Source organism: Chiroxiphia lanceolata, chromosome 2, assembly GCF_009829145.1.
Source record: "Chiroxiphia lanceolata isolate bChiLan1 chromosome 2, bChiLan1.pri, whole genome shotgun sequence".
NCBI lineage: Eukaryota > Metazoa > Chordata > Aves > Passeriformes > Pipridae > Chiroxiphia > Chiroxiphia lanceolata.
Window position 1 is genome coordinate 78,516,023 of NC_045638.1, and position 21,383 is coordinate 78,537,405.

General features: G+C 34.1%; 1 protein-coding gene and 2 long non-coding RNA genes across 3 annotated transcripts in view; all 3 read right to left on the reverse strand.

Moving 5' to 3' along the window:
- The window catches only part of DYNC2H1 (dynein cytoplasmic 2 heavy chain 1), a 152,118-nt gene extending 134,508 nt beyond the window's left edge, over window positions 1–17,610 (reverse strand). Inside the window, exons 1-14 of the mRNA XM_032679259.1 lie at window positions 17,575–17,610; window positions 15,893–16,065; window positions 14,299–14,494; window positions 13,192–13,287; window positions 11,256–11,408; window positions 11,047–11,145; window positions 8,877–9,016; window positions 8,558–8,786; window positions 7,970–8,097; window positions 6,595–6,710; window positions 5,201–5,328; window positions 2,105–2,254; window positions 1,138–1,343; window positions 48–203 (exon numbers count right to left, since the gene is read on the reverse strand). Of these exons, the coding sequence (XP_032535150.1) occupies window positions 48–203; window positions 1,138–1,343; window positions 2,105–2,254; window positions 5,201–5,328; window positions 6,595–6,710; window positions 7,970–8,097; window positions 8,558–8,786; window positions 8,877–9,016; window positions 11,047–11,145; window positions 11,256–11,408; window positions 13,192–13,287; window positions 14,299–14,494; window positions 15,893–16,065; window positions 17,575–17,610 (2,006 nt within the window). The remainder of the gene's footprint in view (window positions 1–47; window positions 204–1,137; window positions 1,344–2,104; window positions 2,255–5,200; window positions 5,329–6,594; window positions 6,711–7,969; window positions 8,098–8,557; window positions 8,787–8,876; window positions 9,017–11,046; window positions 11,146–11,255; window positions 11,409–13,191; window positions 13,288–14,298; window positions 14,495–15,892; window positions 16,066–17,574) is intronic.
- A 516-nt stretch (window positions 17,611–18,126) lies between these two features.
- On the reverse strand, window positions 18,127–18,392 carry LOC116782365. Its single transcript, XR_004355215.1, has 2 exons — window positions 18,279–18,392; window positions 18,127–18,184 (listed from the first exon to the last, which is right to left on the reverse strand). It is a non-coding gene; the product is annotated as an uncharacterized LOC116782365 (long non-coding RNA).
- Window positions 18,393–18,729: 337 nt separating this feature from the next.
- On the reverse strand, window positions 18,730–20,897 carry LOC116782364. The gene is made up of 4 exons (XR_004355214.1): window positions 20,767–20,897; window positions 20,330–20,448; window positions 19,649–19,791; window positions 18,730–18,882 (listed from the first exon to the last, which is right to left on the reverse strand). It is a non-coding gene; the product is annotated as an uncharacterized LOC116782364 (long non-coding RNA).
- Between the last annotated feature and the right edge of the window lie 486 nt (window positions 20,898–21,383).

Sequence of the window (21,383 nt, forward strand, 5' to 3'; positions counted from 1 at the left end):
ACAACCTCACATGTATGTCAATTAAAAATAAAGTAACAAAATCATACCTAAAAGTAATCCAGTCTTCTTTGGCTTTTTCCTGAAAACCTTGATAAAACTCTTCATACAGTGCCCAGACTTCTGCACAACTCTTAATATCTTGACTTACAACTTCTGACAATGAGAAGTCAGGCTCTTCCAATTTAAAATGATGGCATTCTTCACTGAATAAAAAGATCATTGTATTATGGATTACATTATTCTACTGTAGATTTATGGTTTAAGAAATGGTATCCTACAGAAATAATCATACTTTTTTAAGAAAAGTTATCAGCTTTATTGAAGAACACTGCTGCAAACTCCAATTTCCTTATAGTCTCCTTCTTGAATAGAAATAATAAAGGAATATGAGGGATAACTCTCCTACACAGCAGTATTCTCCCATATTGCCAATTATTTTCCATAAACTGTCATTCATTTTTTTACAAGAAAAATTAATTAATTTGTTCCCTCAAAAAGAAAGCTTGAAAGAAAATAATTTTGAATTGATTTTTTCTTTCTGCTGGGTAAAAAGAATATGCTAATTTTATTTACTATCATTTACTTGCTAAGGTAAGAAGTTAAATAGAAAACTTTGTCCTCTCAAGTTCTCTAATAATTTACTAATTATTATTTTTATAATATTTATTTACTAATTATTATTATTATTATTTGTTTACTGAAAGTAGACACCCAGACCAGAAAAATCCTTTCCTTTTGCACAACAGTCTACCAGATAGGACACTTACTCAAGAAACAGGAGACGTGAGTTCCTGCCCACTTAAGTTACAAGAGGATCGAGGTCCTTCTTGGACCAATATTATAAACCTTCTCTCAGTGAGAATTTCAAAAGTCAGCATCAAACCTCCTCATGTGAAGGCTTAAGAGATTTCTCAAATTTTTCATTAAAAAAACTCTAGAAAAACTTGGCTTGAGAAATTCATGTTATGTAAAATCAACAAAAAGGACCCTGGAAAGCTAATGAAAAACAGGTATTACAAATTAAATTCCTTATATTAAATGTTGTGATAAAAATTAGTTAACATTTTCTGAATTACTACTGCTGCAAAAGATCCATACATTAGTGAATAAGATATACAGGGAAGTAAATATACATACATGAGTTTTTCTTTCACAGTTTCAAGTTCATCAAATTCTTTTTTTTTTTCCTTTATGATCTGAGCACTTTTCTCAAGTACATCCTGATCTCCTGTTTCAATGACATCATCACTTGGCTTTAGCTGATCCCAGCGTGCTTTAAATTTTTCCAGGTCTTGAAGATACATATTAATACGTGAAATCACATTTCCTTTCATCATTTCAATCTGTAAAGCAAGAGGTAAAATTACATTCCTTCAATGGTTTGTATCTACAACAATGATCAAAACGAAAATATCGACTTCAAAACTTGGTAACTACATGATCAAAAATCAAACTCAAAAAACTTCTTGTATAATTCCCCAAGAAACAATCCAACTCTATTCTCCTGGTTTTGTGGGGTTTTTTAAAGGGGTACTACTTTTTTTTATTATGCTGGTATTTGAGACCTATTTATTCAGCTATGCTATCTATCTAGCCTGCACTTTATAGTGCATAGAAAAATTGCTGTATTTGTATGGCCTATTGATATCCTCAGCAGAACTTCAAATGAGTTCAGTAATTTGCCTATAGACTGGAATTACAGGACTGTGCATAGTTTAGTAAAGTTATGTGAAAAGAAGAAAATCCAGCTTCAGTACTAAAAGCATGATAAAGTAATGAAAACGCTATCTTTTAAGTGTTATCCTGTTGCCTTCAGTTGACCATTGCATTTATTAAGTCATTTCTGTTACGAGAAAGTTGTTTTGAGACAAAAGTACAGCATTGCAACATTCATTTCAGCATCAATTCAACAGAAGTTTCACCTAGTTGCTGCTTAAGAGTTTAATTATTCTTCCTTTGAAAGCTCTCCCTCAACTCAGTAATACTGGTTTTAACACTGAATTGAGAATATTTACAGATTTAACCTAAGAAAAAAAGTATTTTTCCAGACTTATTCAAAATAATTTCAACGTTTTCAGGTAAAATGTTAATCTTTCATTGTTACCTGTTCTGCAATCATAAGCTGGTGGCTTTCCATCATTAATTCAAATTTATCCCATGTAGCTCTTAGGCTACTGATAGTGTTCAAACCTGCACCAGCCACAGTTCGCAGAAGTTTGTTTTTATCTTCAGCCTCTTGAAACAGGAGAAAAATCTAAAATCAGAAAGATTAAAAATAAATGTGCATGCAAAAATTCAGCAAATCCTGTTTATCTAAACTATAAGCAAATACATATGAATCACCATGTATGCACAGATAATAAGATTATATACAGCTGCTTTTTTAATACTGCTTATAGAATAACATTAAAACATTGGAAGAGTAGTATCTGATTTACTTAGAGAAATTCTAAATCTTGATCCTGCCATGAGATATAAAGAAGTGAATGATAACTATGAAACAGATAAGTTTCCTTATATATTGCACAGATGACTCAATCAAATTGGAGAACAGCAGCAGAGCAACAGAATTCTATAAACATGTTTATATGTGTGCTGGGTCTGACTGGGGCAGACTTAATTTTTTTCATAGTAGTTGCTATGGGGCTGTGTTTTGGACTTTTGTTGAAAATGATGTTTTAGTAACTGTTGAGTAGGGCTTGCACAGAGTCAAGGTCTTTTCTGCTCCTCACCCCATCTACCAATGAATGGGCAGGGAGTGTACAAGGAGTTGGGAGGGGACACAGCCAGGACAGCTGAGCCCAACCGACCCAAGGGATATTCAAGACCACAGGGCATCGTGGTCAACACAGAAAGTTGGAGGAAAAAGAAGGAAGGGGATGGGGGGGGGGCATTCAGAGTGATGGCATTTGTTTTTCCAAGTTGCTGTAACGCATGACAGAGCCCTGCTTTTCTAGAGATGGTTGAACATATGCCTGCCCAGGGAAAGTGGTGAATTCCTTGTTTTGCTTTGATTTTGCACTGCTTTTGCTTTACCGATTTAACTGTCTTTGTCTCAATCCAAGAAATACAGCCAGGCAGAGATATTCCATGCCATATAATACTACCCTTTTCCTTCCTTCCTTCCTTCCTTCCCTCCCTCCTTCCTTCTCTCTCTCCTTCCTTTTTTTTCTCTTATACTCATATAAAAGAGCACCGGTTTTTGTGACCTGATAATGCAGAAAAAAAAAATTCATCTTTTTTTCCCACATATTAAGAGTCGACAAAATTTGAAAGAGAAACCAAACGAACCCTTTTAAACTATGTAAGTCGGAAGAATCATCTGAGATAAACACACACAGTTCTACAAATTTACCAAAATGTCTGATATGTATGTTTTCCTTCAAAAATTAAGAGATAAGAGGCACTAATGCTAAGAAGCAATTCTCTTCAACATCCAAAAACTCTCCCAGAGTTCCTACAAAATGTAAATAATTACACCCAGCAGCTGACCTCATCACTGGGACTTGATTCAGTTCCTCACAAATACATGTTTCGGGCCATCTGAGATGTTCTAGGGCACTTGCATGGCCTCCAGTTGCAACTATGGAAAGGTAGAGGCCTCACAGAACTCCTCTGTTATGTCTGCCAGCCTTGTGAGGATGTTGGAAATGCATCTCAGTAACTCTAGAACTGTACTTTTGGGCAACTGGACCAGACTTCTGCTGAGTATATTAACAGCGCACGCACTGCAGACACCTGTACAGACCTAAACTCAAATGCACTCATTTAGAACTGAATCCTTCAAAGTGTAAATATTGTCCGGTTGGGAAGAGTTAATATGGGTTTTGCGGAATTCCACAATTTTGTAGAACTAGAGCTCTTTAAGGACATCAGTAAGGGTATGGATGAAGGAAAATGAAATCATATATTTTAACTGAGTTTCCGAAAAGCTTTTAACACAAACCCTCACCTAAGGCATTTAAGGAAAACTGATAACCTTGATAAAAGAACAAAGGGCCTTGCACAGATAATTAATAGGGTAAAAGACAGAGAACAGTGTTAGGAGGAGACAGCTAGTTCCTGCAATGGGAAAAGGTCACCCCACAGAATTCTGTAGGTACCTGTGCTGGACTGCTCAAGGTGTTTTATAAAAGAGTTGGAAAAGGAGACCAGCCTGTGAGATGATAAAGTTTACTGATGATATTATGTCACTCGAAGCATTAAAATACTTCACCTGTGAAGTACTGCAGAATGAACTTAAAAGAAATAGGGACTGATGATAACAGTGACAAAAACTCAGGAAGACAGCCATGAAGTGATGTAAACATGAAAAAATAAATTTTACATGTACAAGTTGAGTTCTAAGCCAACAATTGAACTTCAGGTTTGATATCTTGGGGCTATGACAACTAATTTAAAAAAAATGCCAGCTTAATCTAAGCAGTAGGAAGCAAATCAAACGTTAGGAGTCACAGGAGTCAAAAAAAAAAATAAAAGAGGTAATATTTCTATTTCATCATATAAATCCATGGTTTATTCATATCTTAAAAATTGAAAAAATTCTGTTGGTCCCACAGAAAAGTGAAACAGAAAGAAAGGACTTACCAAAAGGCAGCAAGGATGATCAAAGTTATGTGTGGGTTTATGCATAAGAAAAGCTTAGGTAAACTAACACTCTTCAATCTAGAAGAGAGACGGCTGATACCAGACACAAAAAAGAAGAATACAGTCGTGTGTCATGAAAAGGTCCATATCTCTCCAATACAAGACATAAATGATATGAAGTTAGCAAACGGTAGGTGAAAAAAATATAAAAGAAAGGGTCCTTCATGTAATGGGTAATTGACCTCCATTTTACCAGAGTACATTTTTGATGTCAAACATGTATTTGCAATCAAGAGAAGATGAGGTAAGGCTGTCAAAAAGAAATCATTGAGTGTTACTATATGTTTAGGAACCACATAAAATTCAAAAAGGTTCTGGTTGGAGGTTAGAAGTAAGGACAAGTATCAGATACTCTGTCCTGATTTTATATTTTCCCATAGGTAAGCCACTCTACTGCTGGACACAAATTACTGTGCTACATGGACTACTGCCTTGACCCTGGCATGGCCACTGCATGGTCTATACTAGTTATTATTAAATGTAAGCTTTCATACTAGAAAGTAATTGCATTTTTTATAGCTGTTGTTCTAGATATGATAAAATGGCATCTTACCCCTTCTTTTCGTTCATGTAGGTTTAAATATTTTAAATTGTCTTCTGCTATTTCCTCTACAGTCTGGGGTCTAATCACTAATGTTTCCATGGCATCGGTGAGAAATGAAGAAACATCACAAAGGTGAGCTACATAATGATGGAAAACAAAGTTATCATGGAGAAAATATTGGTAGTTTTAAATATCCATGTCAGACAAATGCACAATGATATAACATTGTCATAAGTATGCAAAGTATTTGCTTAAAAAATTGCAGACTCCAATCTTACATACTACCTCAACAAAAATTGCACATTTGTGTTTACACATAGCTTTTTAAATGTAAACCACTGCACTCAATGTATGATTTAGGCCATAAGTATCAGAGTCCCTTCTGAACATTAAACATAAATACATAAGGCATTTGTTTATATACTTTCAAAAGCTGTATAGGTCTTTTTTTGGGTATACAGAGAGAAACAGATGTTAAAATTGCCTTTGGGTTCTTCGGGGGTTTACTGGGGTTTTTTTTTTTTGGTTTTGGTTAGGTTCTTTTAAAGAAGGTAAATAACTAAAGCCACCTTGCTTTACATATTGAAAAGACTCAAAAACAAACGCTTGATGAAGCTATAATGTTCTGTTTTCCTACCAAGGTAGATCTTTTTTGATACTGAGAATGAAGCTGTACATTTCCAGGGAATCTTCTGGGAAAGATTCACCTTTCAGGCTATAGAAGTCATTCACTTTCTGCATAACCCCTGTTCTGTATTTCCTGTGATGACTGTTAGCTTTAAAGCACAGAGGATGGTTATTTCTCATCATCTACACATTATTCCATTTTGTCCTACTCTTCAAGATATAGACAGACCACCCGAAATTAGGGAAGTGTTTTACATTCTTTAACACTCTGTGTTTTGACAGTCTAAGTGACAAGTAACTCTATGAAATAAGTCTACATTATTCAAGACTCTTCATGAAGCATTTCAGTTTGTAAAAGAAAAATCTAGGATTTTTAATTACAACATTTTATGATGTCTCCTCAAACACCTAAGTAACTTTCCTCTCTCAAACATCAAATAAATTTTCCTCTCTGAAACAACAAAGAAATATTCCTTCAGATAAAATAAACACACAAAATAACGTTCATTTGTATCCTTTTACATCTCGAAGAGATGTGGCCTAATCAAGTGAGCAGGAAAGACACATATGGACAAAGGGTCTTAGGTTAGGTTTGTAGTGAAAAAGTAATGTTGAGGAGCACACAGTAGTAACAGATTACTTTCTCTGCACTGTGATTTCTGCAGCTCACTGTGTCTGAGAGCAAAACATTTCTTTAAAAGAGTATTTACATTAACACAAATGTCCCCAAGTACAATAGAAACAAAACCAAAAATACTATCATTGAAGTTATTTACCTTGAATAGATTTCCTCAAAGAAACGACAAGAACATCATACAACTTCTGGATGAAATCATCAATTACAGTTTTCACAGGGTTGCAATTGACAGTTAAACAATCTATCCTGACGGTGCTTCAAGAAAAAAAAGACAGCAAATATTCAGTAGCATACCTAAATGTCAGTCTGTCTAAGACCTATGCGCATCTACAGTTTACCCTCATTTTTTTGCCCAATAAAAAATTTGCCTCATAATTCTACAACTAAAAGTCATAGCTTATTGGGAAGATTACTCATACTGTTGAAATATTTACACCAATTATGCACATATATGCAGTTTTATGGGGACTGAGGTCCAATGCTCTGCTTCTCTAAATAGTTAGAAATTACTTGATTTTATATAACCAGTGCCATAAAATTCAAAAAGGCTATTACCATAATCAAAAGAAAAATACTTTCACTATTTGTACTTTTATGTCTTTAAATCTCAAATTTCCATTAGTTTACTAACCCTGCCTTCAATAATCCTAAGAACAGAAGAAAAGCCATAGTGAGTCATTTCAAGGCCTCATATCTAATAGCTCCCAGTGACCACAAGTAGATGCCTAAAGAACACTAAGAAAAAGTCTACCTTATTTGATACTTTACAGAGTATCCTCCCTCACACCAATATTTTCAACTCATAGCACTTCTTAGCAACATGTTGCTTCTGGCTATAAGACATATCAGCAAGTTAGTTTCTCTTCTATTCATCTCAGCCTGTCCAGACTGACGAGATCTTTACTACTCAGATACTACTACTTTAGCCAACAAGTTCTACTAGTCCATTCTCCAGAATGAAATGTCACCTCTTTTCCCTTGTTCTGAAAACAACTCCTTCCAGTTTCACTTAAGAACTCTAACCATACAGCACAGTAAGTTCAATGGGAATATATGTAAGAATAAAAGCCTACACTAGCATGTTTCAAATTGTAAGTTATAAGAGGTAATCAAATGTTTCAATACAGGAATTATCTCATGTATAAACATTCAATGTGTCTTTTGCTAACTGCCATATATATTTCTCATGTACGGGATTTAGCTAAAAGATTTTTAAATATATCACGCTTTGTAATATTTAAGAATCAGCCCTGAATTTTGATGGAGTTTACCATCATATCAGAAAAAGTAATTAAAAGTTTTCAGAGAAGACTGAACAGATAAAAGACAGTAAGTGCCTAAAAAATAACATGGAAAAATGAAAACCTAAACATTCAAAAAGTACATCAATATTTTAAAAACTCTAGAAGTTCTATCTATATCTTCACGTAAAGAGAAAATCTCTATTTTACTATTACCTTTAAAGTATCTGATAGAATACAGTGTTCAAACAAAAGAACAGAGTTACACTATACCTTGGAAGACGTTCTGCTTCTTTCCCTCTCACTTTTAATGCCTTAAAGTTTTTTTCCCAGTCCTGCTTGCTAGAAAGATGTGTCTTCACCAAAGATTCCATATCTACTTGGCCAATTACGATCCATTCCTTCCCAACATCATTTTTCATTTCATGGAAAAGAAATATTTTCCAGATTAAAAAAAATGTTTCTCGATAATATTAAAATAATAATGTTTTCAAGCAACATTCTCTTTAACCTTTGTGCCCCTTCATATACCTAGAGATTCTCTTCATGCAAAAATCAGGAAATACAAAATGATTTTACATATTCACACATTTAAGGATAATCAAAAGGATTAGGATAGCAGGACTGAAAAGACAGCTATAATACACAGGTTTCGATGGGAACTGTACATATATTTCAAGTTAGGCATATGCTTAAGTGGTTGACTAACACGGGTCGACTTACAAAGGTTTTGCTTATATGTCTTGCAGAAAAGGACAATAATGCACACATCAATGCTCAATTATTTCTAGGGTGTCCGAAGCATACACAAGTACAAATCTAAGATTAAAAAAGTATCAGTCAGCCCAATACTGAAAATACCTTGAATTGATTAGAAACATCTGTCAGCCTTCTGAACAAATCCTCTGCTTTACTGAAAGCAGTCAGAAATCCACTTGCATTTCTTTCAGTCATAACAGTGAATATAGATTCATCATCTGCTTCACTTACTCCCCTAAACTGATTTGGAATAGAGATGAATCTCTTCATTTCTCTATAATATCTAGCTCGTACTTCTTCGAAAGGAGGTCTGAATTGCAACCGGCCTTGTCTAAGAAGTGAAACAGATCATGAAAAATTAATATTTTAACGTAACCTGAGCCTAAATACTTTCTTATAAGGAAAAAAAAAAAAATCTTACTTGAATGTTAGATCAATATTTATCTCTGGTAAATTCTCATTGAGTGCTTCTAAGCCCATTTGATACTGATGCTCCAGAGCTTTGTAAAGTTGATGATTCCAGTGTTGTCTCCAAGCTTTCATATCATTCGATTTGAAACCCTAAAATTTAACAATGTTTATTTTTTATTGTATTTTATTTCTCAAACCATAATTATACGCTGAAACTGCACACAGTACAATATCTGAAGACTAGGACCTCAGTAAAGTTCACTGAAGTATCACACCACTGGAACAGACTTCCCAGGGAAGTGGTCATGGCACCAAGCCTGTCAGAGTTTAAGGATCATCTGGACAACATACTTAAGTCATATGGTTTAGTTTTAGGTAGCCCTGTGAAGAGCAGAGGGTTGGACTCAATGGTCCTTGTGGGACCTTTCTAACTCAAGATATTCTTTGGTAATGTGACCAGTTTGAACATTAGGAAGATCTAGAGTTATTGCATTTATTTCAAATTAATATAGGAATAACAAAAAAAAAAAACACAAATCAAAGAGTCTCTATGGTAGTTCAGCATAAGAACTTCACTGAGGTTTACTATAAGATTCTTCAAGGTTACTCTAAAATGCACAGGACTCAGCTAGAAATAAGATAAAGAGCTGGCTGAATGAGAGATTTAAACCTATATTACAACGTATGCTACCTTTTAAACAATATTTAAAAAAATTCTTGAGTGTTTACACAGACCGATGTTAACTACTAAGTTAGCAAAGATTTTATCTCAAAGAATTCAGACTTTCATTAGAATCTGCTACACTGCACTATAAGAAAGTGTAAATCCCTATCTAACAAGCCTGTAAATGGTCTCTTACAAGTCATCCAGGGATTTTTAAAAGGATAACACAAGTTAGAGAAGAAATTAGAAGCTTCTTCCAGCTTAACAGGTTCTCTTGTTTAATTGAATAGTGATTTAGATAGGGCTTTCGAGGCAGTCAAGGGCTGCTGCAGAAAGCTACACAGTTAAGGGCTGCCCTACAATTCAAGGCTGCCCAGAGGAACTCTTCCAACAGAAAGATTCTAGAGATTAAGAAAATCTGAAATTGTCTCAATTAAGCCTTCGGACAATCATAAATACGGTTCAAGAAATATGTAAAATCTTGATGACAACAGGAGTAAGACTATACCGTTTTGTAATTTTTGGATGGTGAAAAAGATACATTTGGTTAAGTTTTATAACTTCTAGTCAAAGATATTTACAAAGTGACTAATATAGTTTTGTTAATTTTCCATCTAAAAATATTCTGTAATACCAAAACAATTTTCAAACAGATCCTGAGGTAAATATAGGTTATTTTAGTAAAATAAAAATCTGCAAACTAAACTTCAAAAGAAATTACAAACTAAAAGTGGAATCAATAGACTTATTAATTTTTCTTATTACCCTTAGAAAATGAAAACAAAATTATAAGTAACATACTGTAGAGATACTGCATTTATTTGACTGGCAAATACCAACTGGGTTTGCATTAGAAAGGTTAAGAACAACATATCCATCTAAGAATATAGTTCTTTGATTGCTGAAGGCTATAGGAAAAATTAAACTGACTGGAATAACACCTCAAAATAGATTAGGTGATGTAATATTACCTACTTACTTTAATAATATGACATTCTTAAACAAAATCTTTATCATCTTAATGATCTTAAAGGTCTTTTGCTACTCAAATGATTCTGTGATTCTACTCTAAAAGTTGACAGTTGATAAGTGAACAAACAAAAACTAATCTTTTTCATTATTTCAGGCAGAAATGCATTTTAATTCTAAACTTTATACATTTGTTCTATTCTATCCAGGGATCACTCATATCTGTACCAATTTCTGTTTTACCTTGCATTAATGGCTCAGACATAACTGATCTACATTATCTAAGGTTTTCCCATTTCTTCATGTAACATGTGCCATTGACCAAAAGTTCTCCCATGACTAGTGTGAGATCAAAAAGATTGCCTTCCTCCTCCTCATCTGAGATTTTACCTCACACCTGACATTAACTAGTACACACTTGGTTTTCCTGACCCAGCTAGTAACTCCTTAATCAAATTAATTCAATCATGCCATGTTGAGTCTTTAATTTTGATTACTGTTGAAAAGTCAAATGTTCACAGTTTGCAGTATGGTAATGAAACCCTGCCTGTGACTCGAGGCTGGCAAAACCAGTTCTGAGCTCCTGGAGTCCATCTTTCCAACGCTGCTGCTGCCGAAGTAGATCAATATTCATAAGCGATATAACCTGTTAAAAGAATTTTAAAGAATAATAAACGTACTCATCACCATGTAAATGAAAGAAAGGGTAAGGTAAGCTATAAGAGACACAATTTCAATTTCATATGGAAAATATACCTTTTCAATGAAGTTTGTGTGCCACTTCCTTAGTTTTCTATTTTCAGTGGAAAGCCGTTCAGCAGCAGCTTGAAGTTTTTGGATATAAGCTTCCAGTTCTCTGGGATTATCCCATGTTATTTGAGCTTTTCCTCCAGGACCAGATTTTGAATGCTTTAAAAACATACAAACTTCATCAGATTTATTGACAAATACAGTCTACCAGCTAGCATACAGGAAGTAATAATATGAAAAAGTAAAAAATGGAGAACCTTCCTTTCCCTAACTCCATTAGAGACAAAATAATCTGAAAAATCACAGACATGTAGGCATAGCATTATAGCTACATCAATGCACTAGGGAAGGATTAATAACAGACTCTTAACAGAGTTTGAAATAAATTTACTTATGTTGAGACTTCTGCCTCACAAACGTAAGTAGACAGCTCAAGATGAGAGGAAATCTTAAATTTCTCTTTCTCTTTGTTCTGCACAGACCAAACCCAAAAATGTGACACTAATAATTGCTAATCAACTTCACCTGTTTATCATTAAATAGTTTTTTTAAATTACATTGTAAACTTCACTGACTCACATAAGCAGATTTGGGGAGTTTCATTTCTCTGGGCTTTTTATCAAGGTTCTGGTGATTTATACAGTAGAAAATCAGAAGACAAAAGCATCTGAAGTTCCAGAGCTAGATCTATTCTTAAAAGATGCAGGACAGAAATCACATTAAATAGGAGAGTATGTTGTGGTTTTGAACACCTGTGCACCATCACTATCTCAGGGGTTGCACACTAAAAGAATCTGTAGCATAATCTATAATAAGCTAAAGCAAAACTTAAGAGACAGTTTGGGGAACTTTTTCCAGGACACTTTTGAATCTACAGTTTGGTTTGCAGTCTTCACCATTTTTTATGAACAATCCCAACGCAAGCATCCCTTCTACTCCCAGCCCCAGTCGTATAATCTGTCTTGCAAAACATTTCTCAGGAGTGAGTTTCCAACTGTTCCTGTAATACTTGCTCCGGCGGCACCACTCTCCAGTACAGAGTTTATGGGCATGTTATAATTCATGAGTCATTCTCACATTGTAAGAGCATTAGAACAGGCTGGAGTGCTTGCAACTGATCAAAACCAGTAAACTAAAATTCATTATAGACGTGCTTCTCCGACATAAAATAGAGATATGTTGTTAAAAAAATGTGGATTTTAGTAGTGTTCATATTGTGCCTTCAAAGCAGAAAAATTAAAATAAATAAAGTCCTCCAAATTGACCCAAATTCCTTAAAAGAACCTAAGGATAGTGAACTTCCTAGCAAAGAAGAAAAGAAAAGAAACATTATTCTCAGAGTAACTATATTATTTCTGAATACCAACCCACTGTAACAAACTGCATGTATAAGTCAATAATCAGATAGATGCACAGATTCTTTGTTCTTAGCCTAAAATAGAAACTAGCTGGCTACTTCTAACCTGCTCAAAACACAAATTAGAGATATTCAAGAGAATTACAAAATCCAGAGAGGTTTAATAATAGACAAAACAGTGAAACCATTCCTTAATACTAATTTATCTCCAGAATAAAGCATAGCCAATCTTATTAACAGGCCAAAATAATATTATTTAGAACAGCTAACACAGGAGTTATGTTACCAATTATTAAGGAATTGACCATATCATAGTTCAGGTCCAATTCAAACACTAAAAATAATTCCTGAGAGAGTATATTATGCTAGTATCCAAGTTAAAAAGGAGTGAGCAGTTGTTTAAATGACAATATATATATATTAGAAAAGGCCAAATGATTTCAATAAACGTTGATTAAACAGGTGCCATTGCTTGGATGGGAAGGCTACAGTTAAAAAGTCCAGCAATAAACGCAGAAAAAACCAGCACATAATAAGAACAGATACCATTGAAATTAAAAATACAAAAGAGGATAATTCTTTCACCTTAATTATCTGTTCAAATGCTAGAGCAGACTGTAACATCATTGGCTTCTGACTCTTAATCATTTGTTGATCAATAGAATTATAAAAATGTGCCACCTGTAAAAACAGAGATTAAATGTACAAGAACAGATAAAAATATTTATATGCAAATAATTGTAACCCAGAACATTCCTGAAAATATTGCCCAATCAATCTCATTAAGAAATGAGAACTAACTACACAAGTAAAATATTTAGAAATATATACATATAATGCTAATGTGGTTCTATCTTCTTCTAGTAATGAATTCTAATAGAAAAAAGGCCGCTTCTTACACATCTGAGGTGATTATGCTTCACCCTAAGTGAAATAGGTTCAGTCTCTGATTTGTTATTTTATGCAAATGTTGGCATCTAGTGCCATTTCAGAGACCTTCACATATCAATGACATCCACTAGAATATGACACGAGCTAAAAATATCTGTTTACTTCCAGATGGACAGCTGGAGTAAGAGGCATACCCTACAATTTGCTTTAGTTGTCCACACACAGACCATTTAGTGCCTTTGACATAAGCAAGGTTTCTACTTGGGCATCTGCCAGTGATCCAGATGTGTGGGTATCTTGCAGGTCTTACGTCATCTCTGCCTTAGCTGTACGGGTATCTCAGCTATCAATGACACCTCATGTGAATAAAAACTTTCATAGCATTGAATGCAATCAAAAAAATACACCACCCACTCCCCCCAAAAAACCTACACATACTCCCATTAAAATACTTATTAACACATTTTCAGTTGAAAACTAGCAATGGTGAGGACAAGTCGCTTCATTTTATGACATTTTCCTTCAGCCACAATATCAAAAACTGAGACTAAAATCAGGTGATCAATTAATTACTTGTCTTATCTTTGTATATTCATGCAGTAACTTCACACAGCTTTAACACTATATTTCAAAAGAAGATACATTCTGAAATAGTAAAGCATTTCTTTATTTTTGTTTTCTTTTATGGACTTAGCTAATTTGTTCAAGAAACCACAAAGACAGAAAAGACAGCAGTCTAGAAAAGTTCCACGAACTAAAGCTGGGAAGTCAGAACACAAAGTTATTAATTTAATCTTATACCTGTTTAAGGATGACTGCCTGCTTGCAGAACTTTTGTGCAGTGTTTGCAACATGCTGTATTTTAGTTGGTATAGCAAATCCAAGTGCTGATAGCTGACGTACTTCTCTTAAGAGAGTCACCAAACGATCAGAATAAAGTATATTCAGTGTTCCAGAAATGTGATCCAACTCCATCACAGGGCTATTAGCTTGGATACTGAACCAAAATAAAGCAGATTACTGAATGTAATGTGATATGTATCCATTCTTAGATGCATTTTATCATAATAAACTATTCTAAAAAGCTTGATGTCACTCTATTATGTTTTTCTACACTTATTAACATTTTCATTTACTCCAAATTTTTTCCAGTAACCTTTCTTTTAATTCAAAGCCAATGAAGACAATAAGAAATTAATAATGCCTATTGGTTTTGCTTACAAAGTGCTTACTCACAGGTAGACAGTATTTCTCAAATACACCGTATCCAACATAATCTCTCAAGCAGGCACTTTACAGGCCCCAGTCTTCAGCATTGCAAAGGGAGAAAAATAATCTGAGGGAATCAGTCCAAGAACCAGGACTTGGATCAGTAAAGCACTTTGATATATGCAACCAAATACTAATAAGAACATCAGCCTGTCTTCAGATTTTACTTCATTTTTTTTCTACTTTAGTAATGCTTCTACTACCATCCTTCAAGGCTTCTTTCATAAAAACTTCAGCTTTACTCATTTTTTCTTTTTTTTCCTCATCTTTTCTCTAGTTTCCATATCCATTGTATTCCCCTTTTTTAGTGAGCTACCTCTTTTCTTGTCCTTTTAATCACATGACATCTTTTAAAATCTTACAGTAACAAAATTTTATGGTACTAACAAACTTAGATGATTCCATTATATTGGAGTTATATATAATTATATTAGAGTGTTAAATCTGGTTATTTGCCATATTTGAGCATTTTTCGTAAAATAAAAGTTTTCACATAAGTATCAACTCCTTATCCTCTTAAACTGTAGACAACTCTTTCCAAATGAAGTTTGCAACACAAGAGATTCCCACAGAAGCGTGTGGCCAATGAACTAAAACAAAAATTGTTAAAATATATTTTAATATCCCATAAAGAAATGTCATTATTTTGGGGAACATAATTCATGAAGTTTAAACAGATTTGCTTAGCTTTCTTTAATCTGTCCTACTTAGACTGCAGAATTTCTTGTGAATAACAATTAAGTTGTTACTCTACATGTGTCATCTGTATATCACAGCTATTCTCTAATCTCATCTGGTTTCTATACATAATCACTATGTAGGATTACAGTGGATAACAAGTAATAACAGCAAGCAAACCAAACATGTCTTTCATTCCAGATGCTAACAGAAAACATAGGATTTGTGATTAACACTGTCCTTTATACTTCACCTTACCAACCAAGACTGGCAGGATGATGAAATTGTCATAAATTCTTCTATTTTGTTTCTCCATTCATTCTCAACTCTGGGTTTTTTTTTTTTAATCTCCTTTGTTGAGTTCTAATGAATTACACCACACTACAGATTTCATATTTAATAAACATAATTTATTTAATAAACATTATTTAAACAAGAATGTATTTACCAAAGTCCTGACTTGGAATTTGATAATTCTGACTGGATAGTCCTAGACCAGTCATCAAATTGTTCTTGTTCATACACTTTAACTGTTCCAGAAAGATCTGCACTTCGATGAAAACTTTGAAATCCAGATAAGTCAGACAGAAGTGCCTCTGCCAGCTTGATAGCATCATCCACCTTAAACACAACCGCAAAGAAAAGAAGCTTAACTTCCCAGTATTTGATCAGAAAAGAAAAATCACCACAATAAAAATCACTATTACAAAACATCCAAATGGGATTAAAAAATTGATTAAAATTGAAAAAAAGAAGTGAATCCTGACTTGTGTCTCAGATGTTCGAATTCTCATTACAGTAAATTGGGTCTGAATAACTTGTTCACCGCAGGTGTCCACCACTATTAAGATACCTCAGAGTATCCCACCTGGTCTTCAGTTAATACTCCATAAAGGTACAGATCTCCCATGAGTCCATTGTATCTATAAGGTCCATGACAGTACTCAAAGGTATTTGAAACAGAGTTTCACACCTATGTGTGAACAAATTAATCAAAACCCCAGTCAATACAATCAGTGGAGATTTGAGAGCAACTTAAAAATGTAGCACAACCTACATCAGACATAAAAGTGATACACATAAGCTGAGCTAAGTCTTTGGTAGACCAAGCAGAAGAAATAACTTGAGCTGCTGATATTCTCTCTACAAGGGACATAACAAAGTAACACCTTTAATACCCCCATCCCTTGTCATGTTCAGCTGAAATGGGCCCTGAAGATTTCTGCAAATCACAGGTAAATGACAAAAAAATGGGCTAATAGTACTGGGTTAATAGTTATTCTGGGATAAGTAACTTCTGTTCTCATTAAAATCTATAGTTATTGTAGATGGCACTTCTGTTCACAAAAAGCATTTTGTTTTTCATGGGTCAATGCTTTCCAAAAAATATTCAAAGTTTCCAACTAAAGTGTAAATACAAACTAACAAAACCAACGTAAGTCGGTCAAATATGTTTTAAACACAATCTGTTGTAAAAGAACACTGAATTTTACATTTACTTTTACTGTAAAGTAAAAGTTTTACTGTTCATGTAGTAAATTCCCCGGTAGGTACAAACTGAAAATGCACTACTAAGAAATCCCTTCAATTTCAAGAGGACACTACACAGGTTGGTAATAACAAGTGAGAATTACGATGTCAGAATCTGGCTATCTATGAATCCTAAATACAATTTAAAAATGCAAACAGGAGGGTAAAATTTAACAAAAATTCCTCCTCTCTGAGGTTTTTATGTTTGGTTGGTTTTGGGTTTTTTGGGTTTTTTTTGGGGTTTTTTTGGTTGGTTGGTTGGTTGTGGGGTTTTTTGTTGTTGGGTTTTGTTGTTGGGGGTTTTTTTCCAAAAAAAATTAAGTCATAAAAGCAGGCAGCTCAGTTTTTTATAAAAAGACTGTCTTCTGGGTCTATTAATAAAATTCAACTTAGCAAGCAGTACCATGGAGAAAGGATCTTGATTATGCACTCTTGGGAAGCCCACAGTTTTTCTGTGTGGAATTTCCTCATAAAAATGTCAATACCGTTGTCCTACATTCTGTGATAATACCGTCTCTAAACAGTAGAGGAATCTGTTACCTTTCAGTTCCAGCTGCCGTACCCATACAATATTATTGACAACTTCAGAAAGGTTCTTGCCTGACAGTGGTCCAGAAACATCACCAGGAACACCATGGCATCGAGTTTCAAAGTCTGTCTGATAGTCTATACAAGCAAAAGATTCATTAGTCCAGAAACCTAACAGAACAACCTTAGTTGCAATTATAAAAATATAATAGTTATACTGACATAATTCAAGAATAAAGGATCGTAGTATTTGGAAAAAAAAAAAAAAGCAATTAAATACCTTTGACATAATCTTGAAGTCCTGCCAGCAATGTTTCCCTTTCAAAAAGCAATTCTTTGCTTATATTTGGATGCTTTATCAGTTCCTTATGTTTCTGAAATATTTGAAGAAGCTGGAATATGAAATTTTAAAGAAGTTATGAACATGTTCTGACACTACTGATTACTGCTGTTTATAAGTAGTGCTGTCTCTGGTTCTAAGCTTTTATTCCTGTGTTCTAAACTCACTACTTAAGAATTCAATAACTTGATCTTCAGGAAAATTTTCAGACTACAAAAATACCATACCCTGTTGAGGACTGTCCTGAATTTCTGAATAAATTTCTTCAATTTGCTTGCTATTTCTGTTCTGCTGGTTGCAATAATTCTTTCATACTGAACGATGGCTTGCTTTCCATAATGGCTAGAGATAATGAGTTCACATTAGTTTAGGGACTATCCATATACATCACAGAAAGAATGAGAATAAATTAAAAATTAAAAATTAAGCATTATACCTCTGTGTAAGGATTGTAGTGTACAGGATTAGGCCAGTAAAGGGTTCAAACACTTGAGCAGATGTAAAGAATTTTGTTCTCCCAGCTGGCAAAAAAGAATGTAAGTTTTTCATGCAGTGTTCTAACAGTAGCACCTATGGGGAAAAAAGTATTTGATATATCCAAAAGTAGTTCTACATAAAACTTACATTTAGAAGTACCAGTCTCTCTCCTTTTTACAAGAAACTTTTGAAAGGCTCAGGCAAACATAGATTATGGAATGCTATGTGACTCTGTAAAGATTATAAAAGTGTTTAACTCTCTTTTTTAACTTGAAACAATATTGTTTAATTCTGTGTCTAATGAAACTGATCTCTATAATTGAAATCTCTACCTCATCAAGACGTTTGCCAGTTTGGCTAGCAATTCAGGGGAATATTTCTCATTTTTCCATGGATGTAGAGTGTAACGTTGCCACAGCTGTCCAGTTAAGTATTCACAAGCTGATACCCACTGCTCACAAATCAAGATGCCAGCCTTTATATTTTCTTTAACACTGTGAAAAGCATCCTCCCACAAATTCAAGCTGCTAATTTTCTCTGAACATATCTACCTAGTGAGCCACCTAGAAGACAAAAACGTATAGAAAAGCAAGATGTTATGTTGCTTAAAATAATTCCTATGCCACATTCCAATTACATTTTTAAAAAGTAGTGTAATGTCTTGATTTCAAACCACACAAATGTACCAATAACCGATTGTTTAGATTCAACAGATCTCTTGAATATCTCTGAGTTAAACAGAGGTTACTCCAATATCAGAAGCTGATGGATTTGGATTTTGAATTCCACACACAAGCACCTGTCCTTATCAGCAGTAATGGTAGTACCTGACTTCCCCCTGCAATCCTTGCCCTCATGCACACACATACTTGGCAGCAGCAGACAAACTCACTGCCTATTGCCTGTCCCCAACGTGGGGCTGCTGTTGAGGGAATGAGAAGCAGCAACTTCTCTGCACATCCTGCTCTCACCTTCACATAGACCAATCAACCTTTAAATGGGGGTTATGTAAACAAATTTTCTCCTCTGAGAGAAAGACAGGGAGTGCAACAGAAGTATGACAAATCTACTTCGCCAGCAGGAATGGATCCACCTCCATCTTCTTACTATCTATCATCTTCCCAAGCATGTATGAAGGCATCTACCAGAACTGGTTGAATTACTGCATACTAGAAGGCAAATAATATTCATGGATCATAATTATAAGAAGTAAGCACCTTAATGCTGTGGGCTATTACTGGTTCCTTTACAAGGAAGAAGGCTTTCGCTTCAAGGAATCATTCTATTTTTCTCAACTGTTCATTCAATAAAGACTGCATAAAGGTTTACCTATTACATCCAGAGATTATGCATGCGTGACTGTGGATAAGGATCATGCTCTGTTTGTCTCCACACACATCAACAGTATCCTTGGTACTCTCCACCAAATCCACAGCTTCAAATAATGATAGAGTATCCAAGTTGTAATAATCCTAGAAAAAAAAATGCCCCTCAATATGTTTACTTTGCAAGTAGTATTGTAGAAACATTTATAAGTTTCTGAAGCTGGCAAGCGGTATAGTTTCCTAGGGTTTATTGCACAAAATAATGTCATAATCCTCTTAAAAAACAAGCATTTGTGTAAGTTTATTCATGTGAAGAATTCATTGATATCTGAAGCATTGCTCAAGAAAGCACTTTATGGGTGCTAAAACTATTACTGTCCTTTTATAACTTTATGAGTCGATCTCTAGTCAAAAACTGTAGAATGTGTTGTATTTCTACAGCAGCTTTAGTATTCAGCGGTCAAATCTGTCCCAATTACATGTTGGCATTCCCACGCACCACTGTCACTACAACTACATGAATGTCATTTAAAGTAAATTTGCCTAAGAAAAAATAACTAAATAGTTAATAGTTATATACTCATGTATTTGAAAAGAATGGACATATACTAACATAAATTTCAGGGGAAGAATATTTTTTACTAAATCTAGAAATATATCACTAATTGCACAAAACAAAACATACTTTTGCAATGTCTTCAAATAGGTCTTTAAAATATGAAGCTCTCTCTTTACTACACCATTTACTTCCATGACGAGCACATTCTATCCAGAACTGAAATTCATCTGTTGGTGTAAGTATAGCTGCAAATAACAACAGAAAATATTTATATATGAAAAAAATTGATTGTTATAAAATATTTTCAGTCAGAACATACTTTATAAAGCAATTCTTTTACTATGTAGTTATGTAAATATCTTTCAACTTCTGATTCTGACTAGATACAGTGTAAAGGTCAACTCTGGTCTCTTGGTATAAACCATCACTAATTCCATCTACTAACCACAGCCTGCTATACTTCACACTATACAGTCACTGGGAAGTCTAGAAATTCAACTTGTAAATAAATTGTTACTCCTAAATTAAAATTAATTATAAAAAGATATAACTGCAAAACAAACCTCGCACATCATCTTCACCAGAATTTTGTTCCTGTGTAATTAGGATCTGATCTTCTGAGAGCAGTACTCAAGCCAGCTTCAAGTTCACTTAAAAGTTCTGGAGTTTGGGATCAATGTTTTACTCCATCTCTCATCCTGTAATGAAAATTTCAAGAATTGTGACTCACATGATAGAGTAATTACTACTTTCCTCCATTAATCTTAAAAGAAAAAAAATCAGATTAAGTAACCAACCACATGGTGGGACAATGTAATATTTTTTTTCTTAAAGTCAAAGGAAAAGGACCTCATTCTCTTCATTTAACAATTCAGAATAATACTGCAAAAAAAAAATTTTTATCAACAAAATCAAGTCAGTTGTTGGCTTTATAAGGCACTCTGAAAATGTGTTCAAAATCATTTGTCAGTTAATTGTCTTAAATAAATTTTGGACTACTATAGCATAATCTGGAAATTGCTAGAATTAAATATGAAAAGTTGTTGTGTTTTTCTAATATTATTTTGCTAACATTCTCACATTAAATTAAAAATATTTAAGTGCTGAAACTCCACTTGTTCGGCTTATGAAATATAGTGGCCATGGTTTTTCCACACAATATTCTTCAATAGAACAGAAG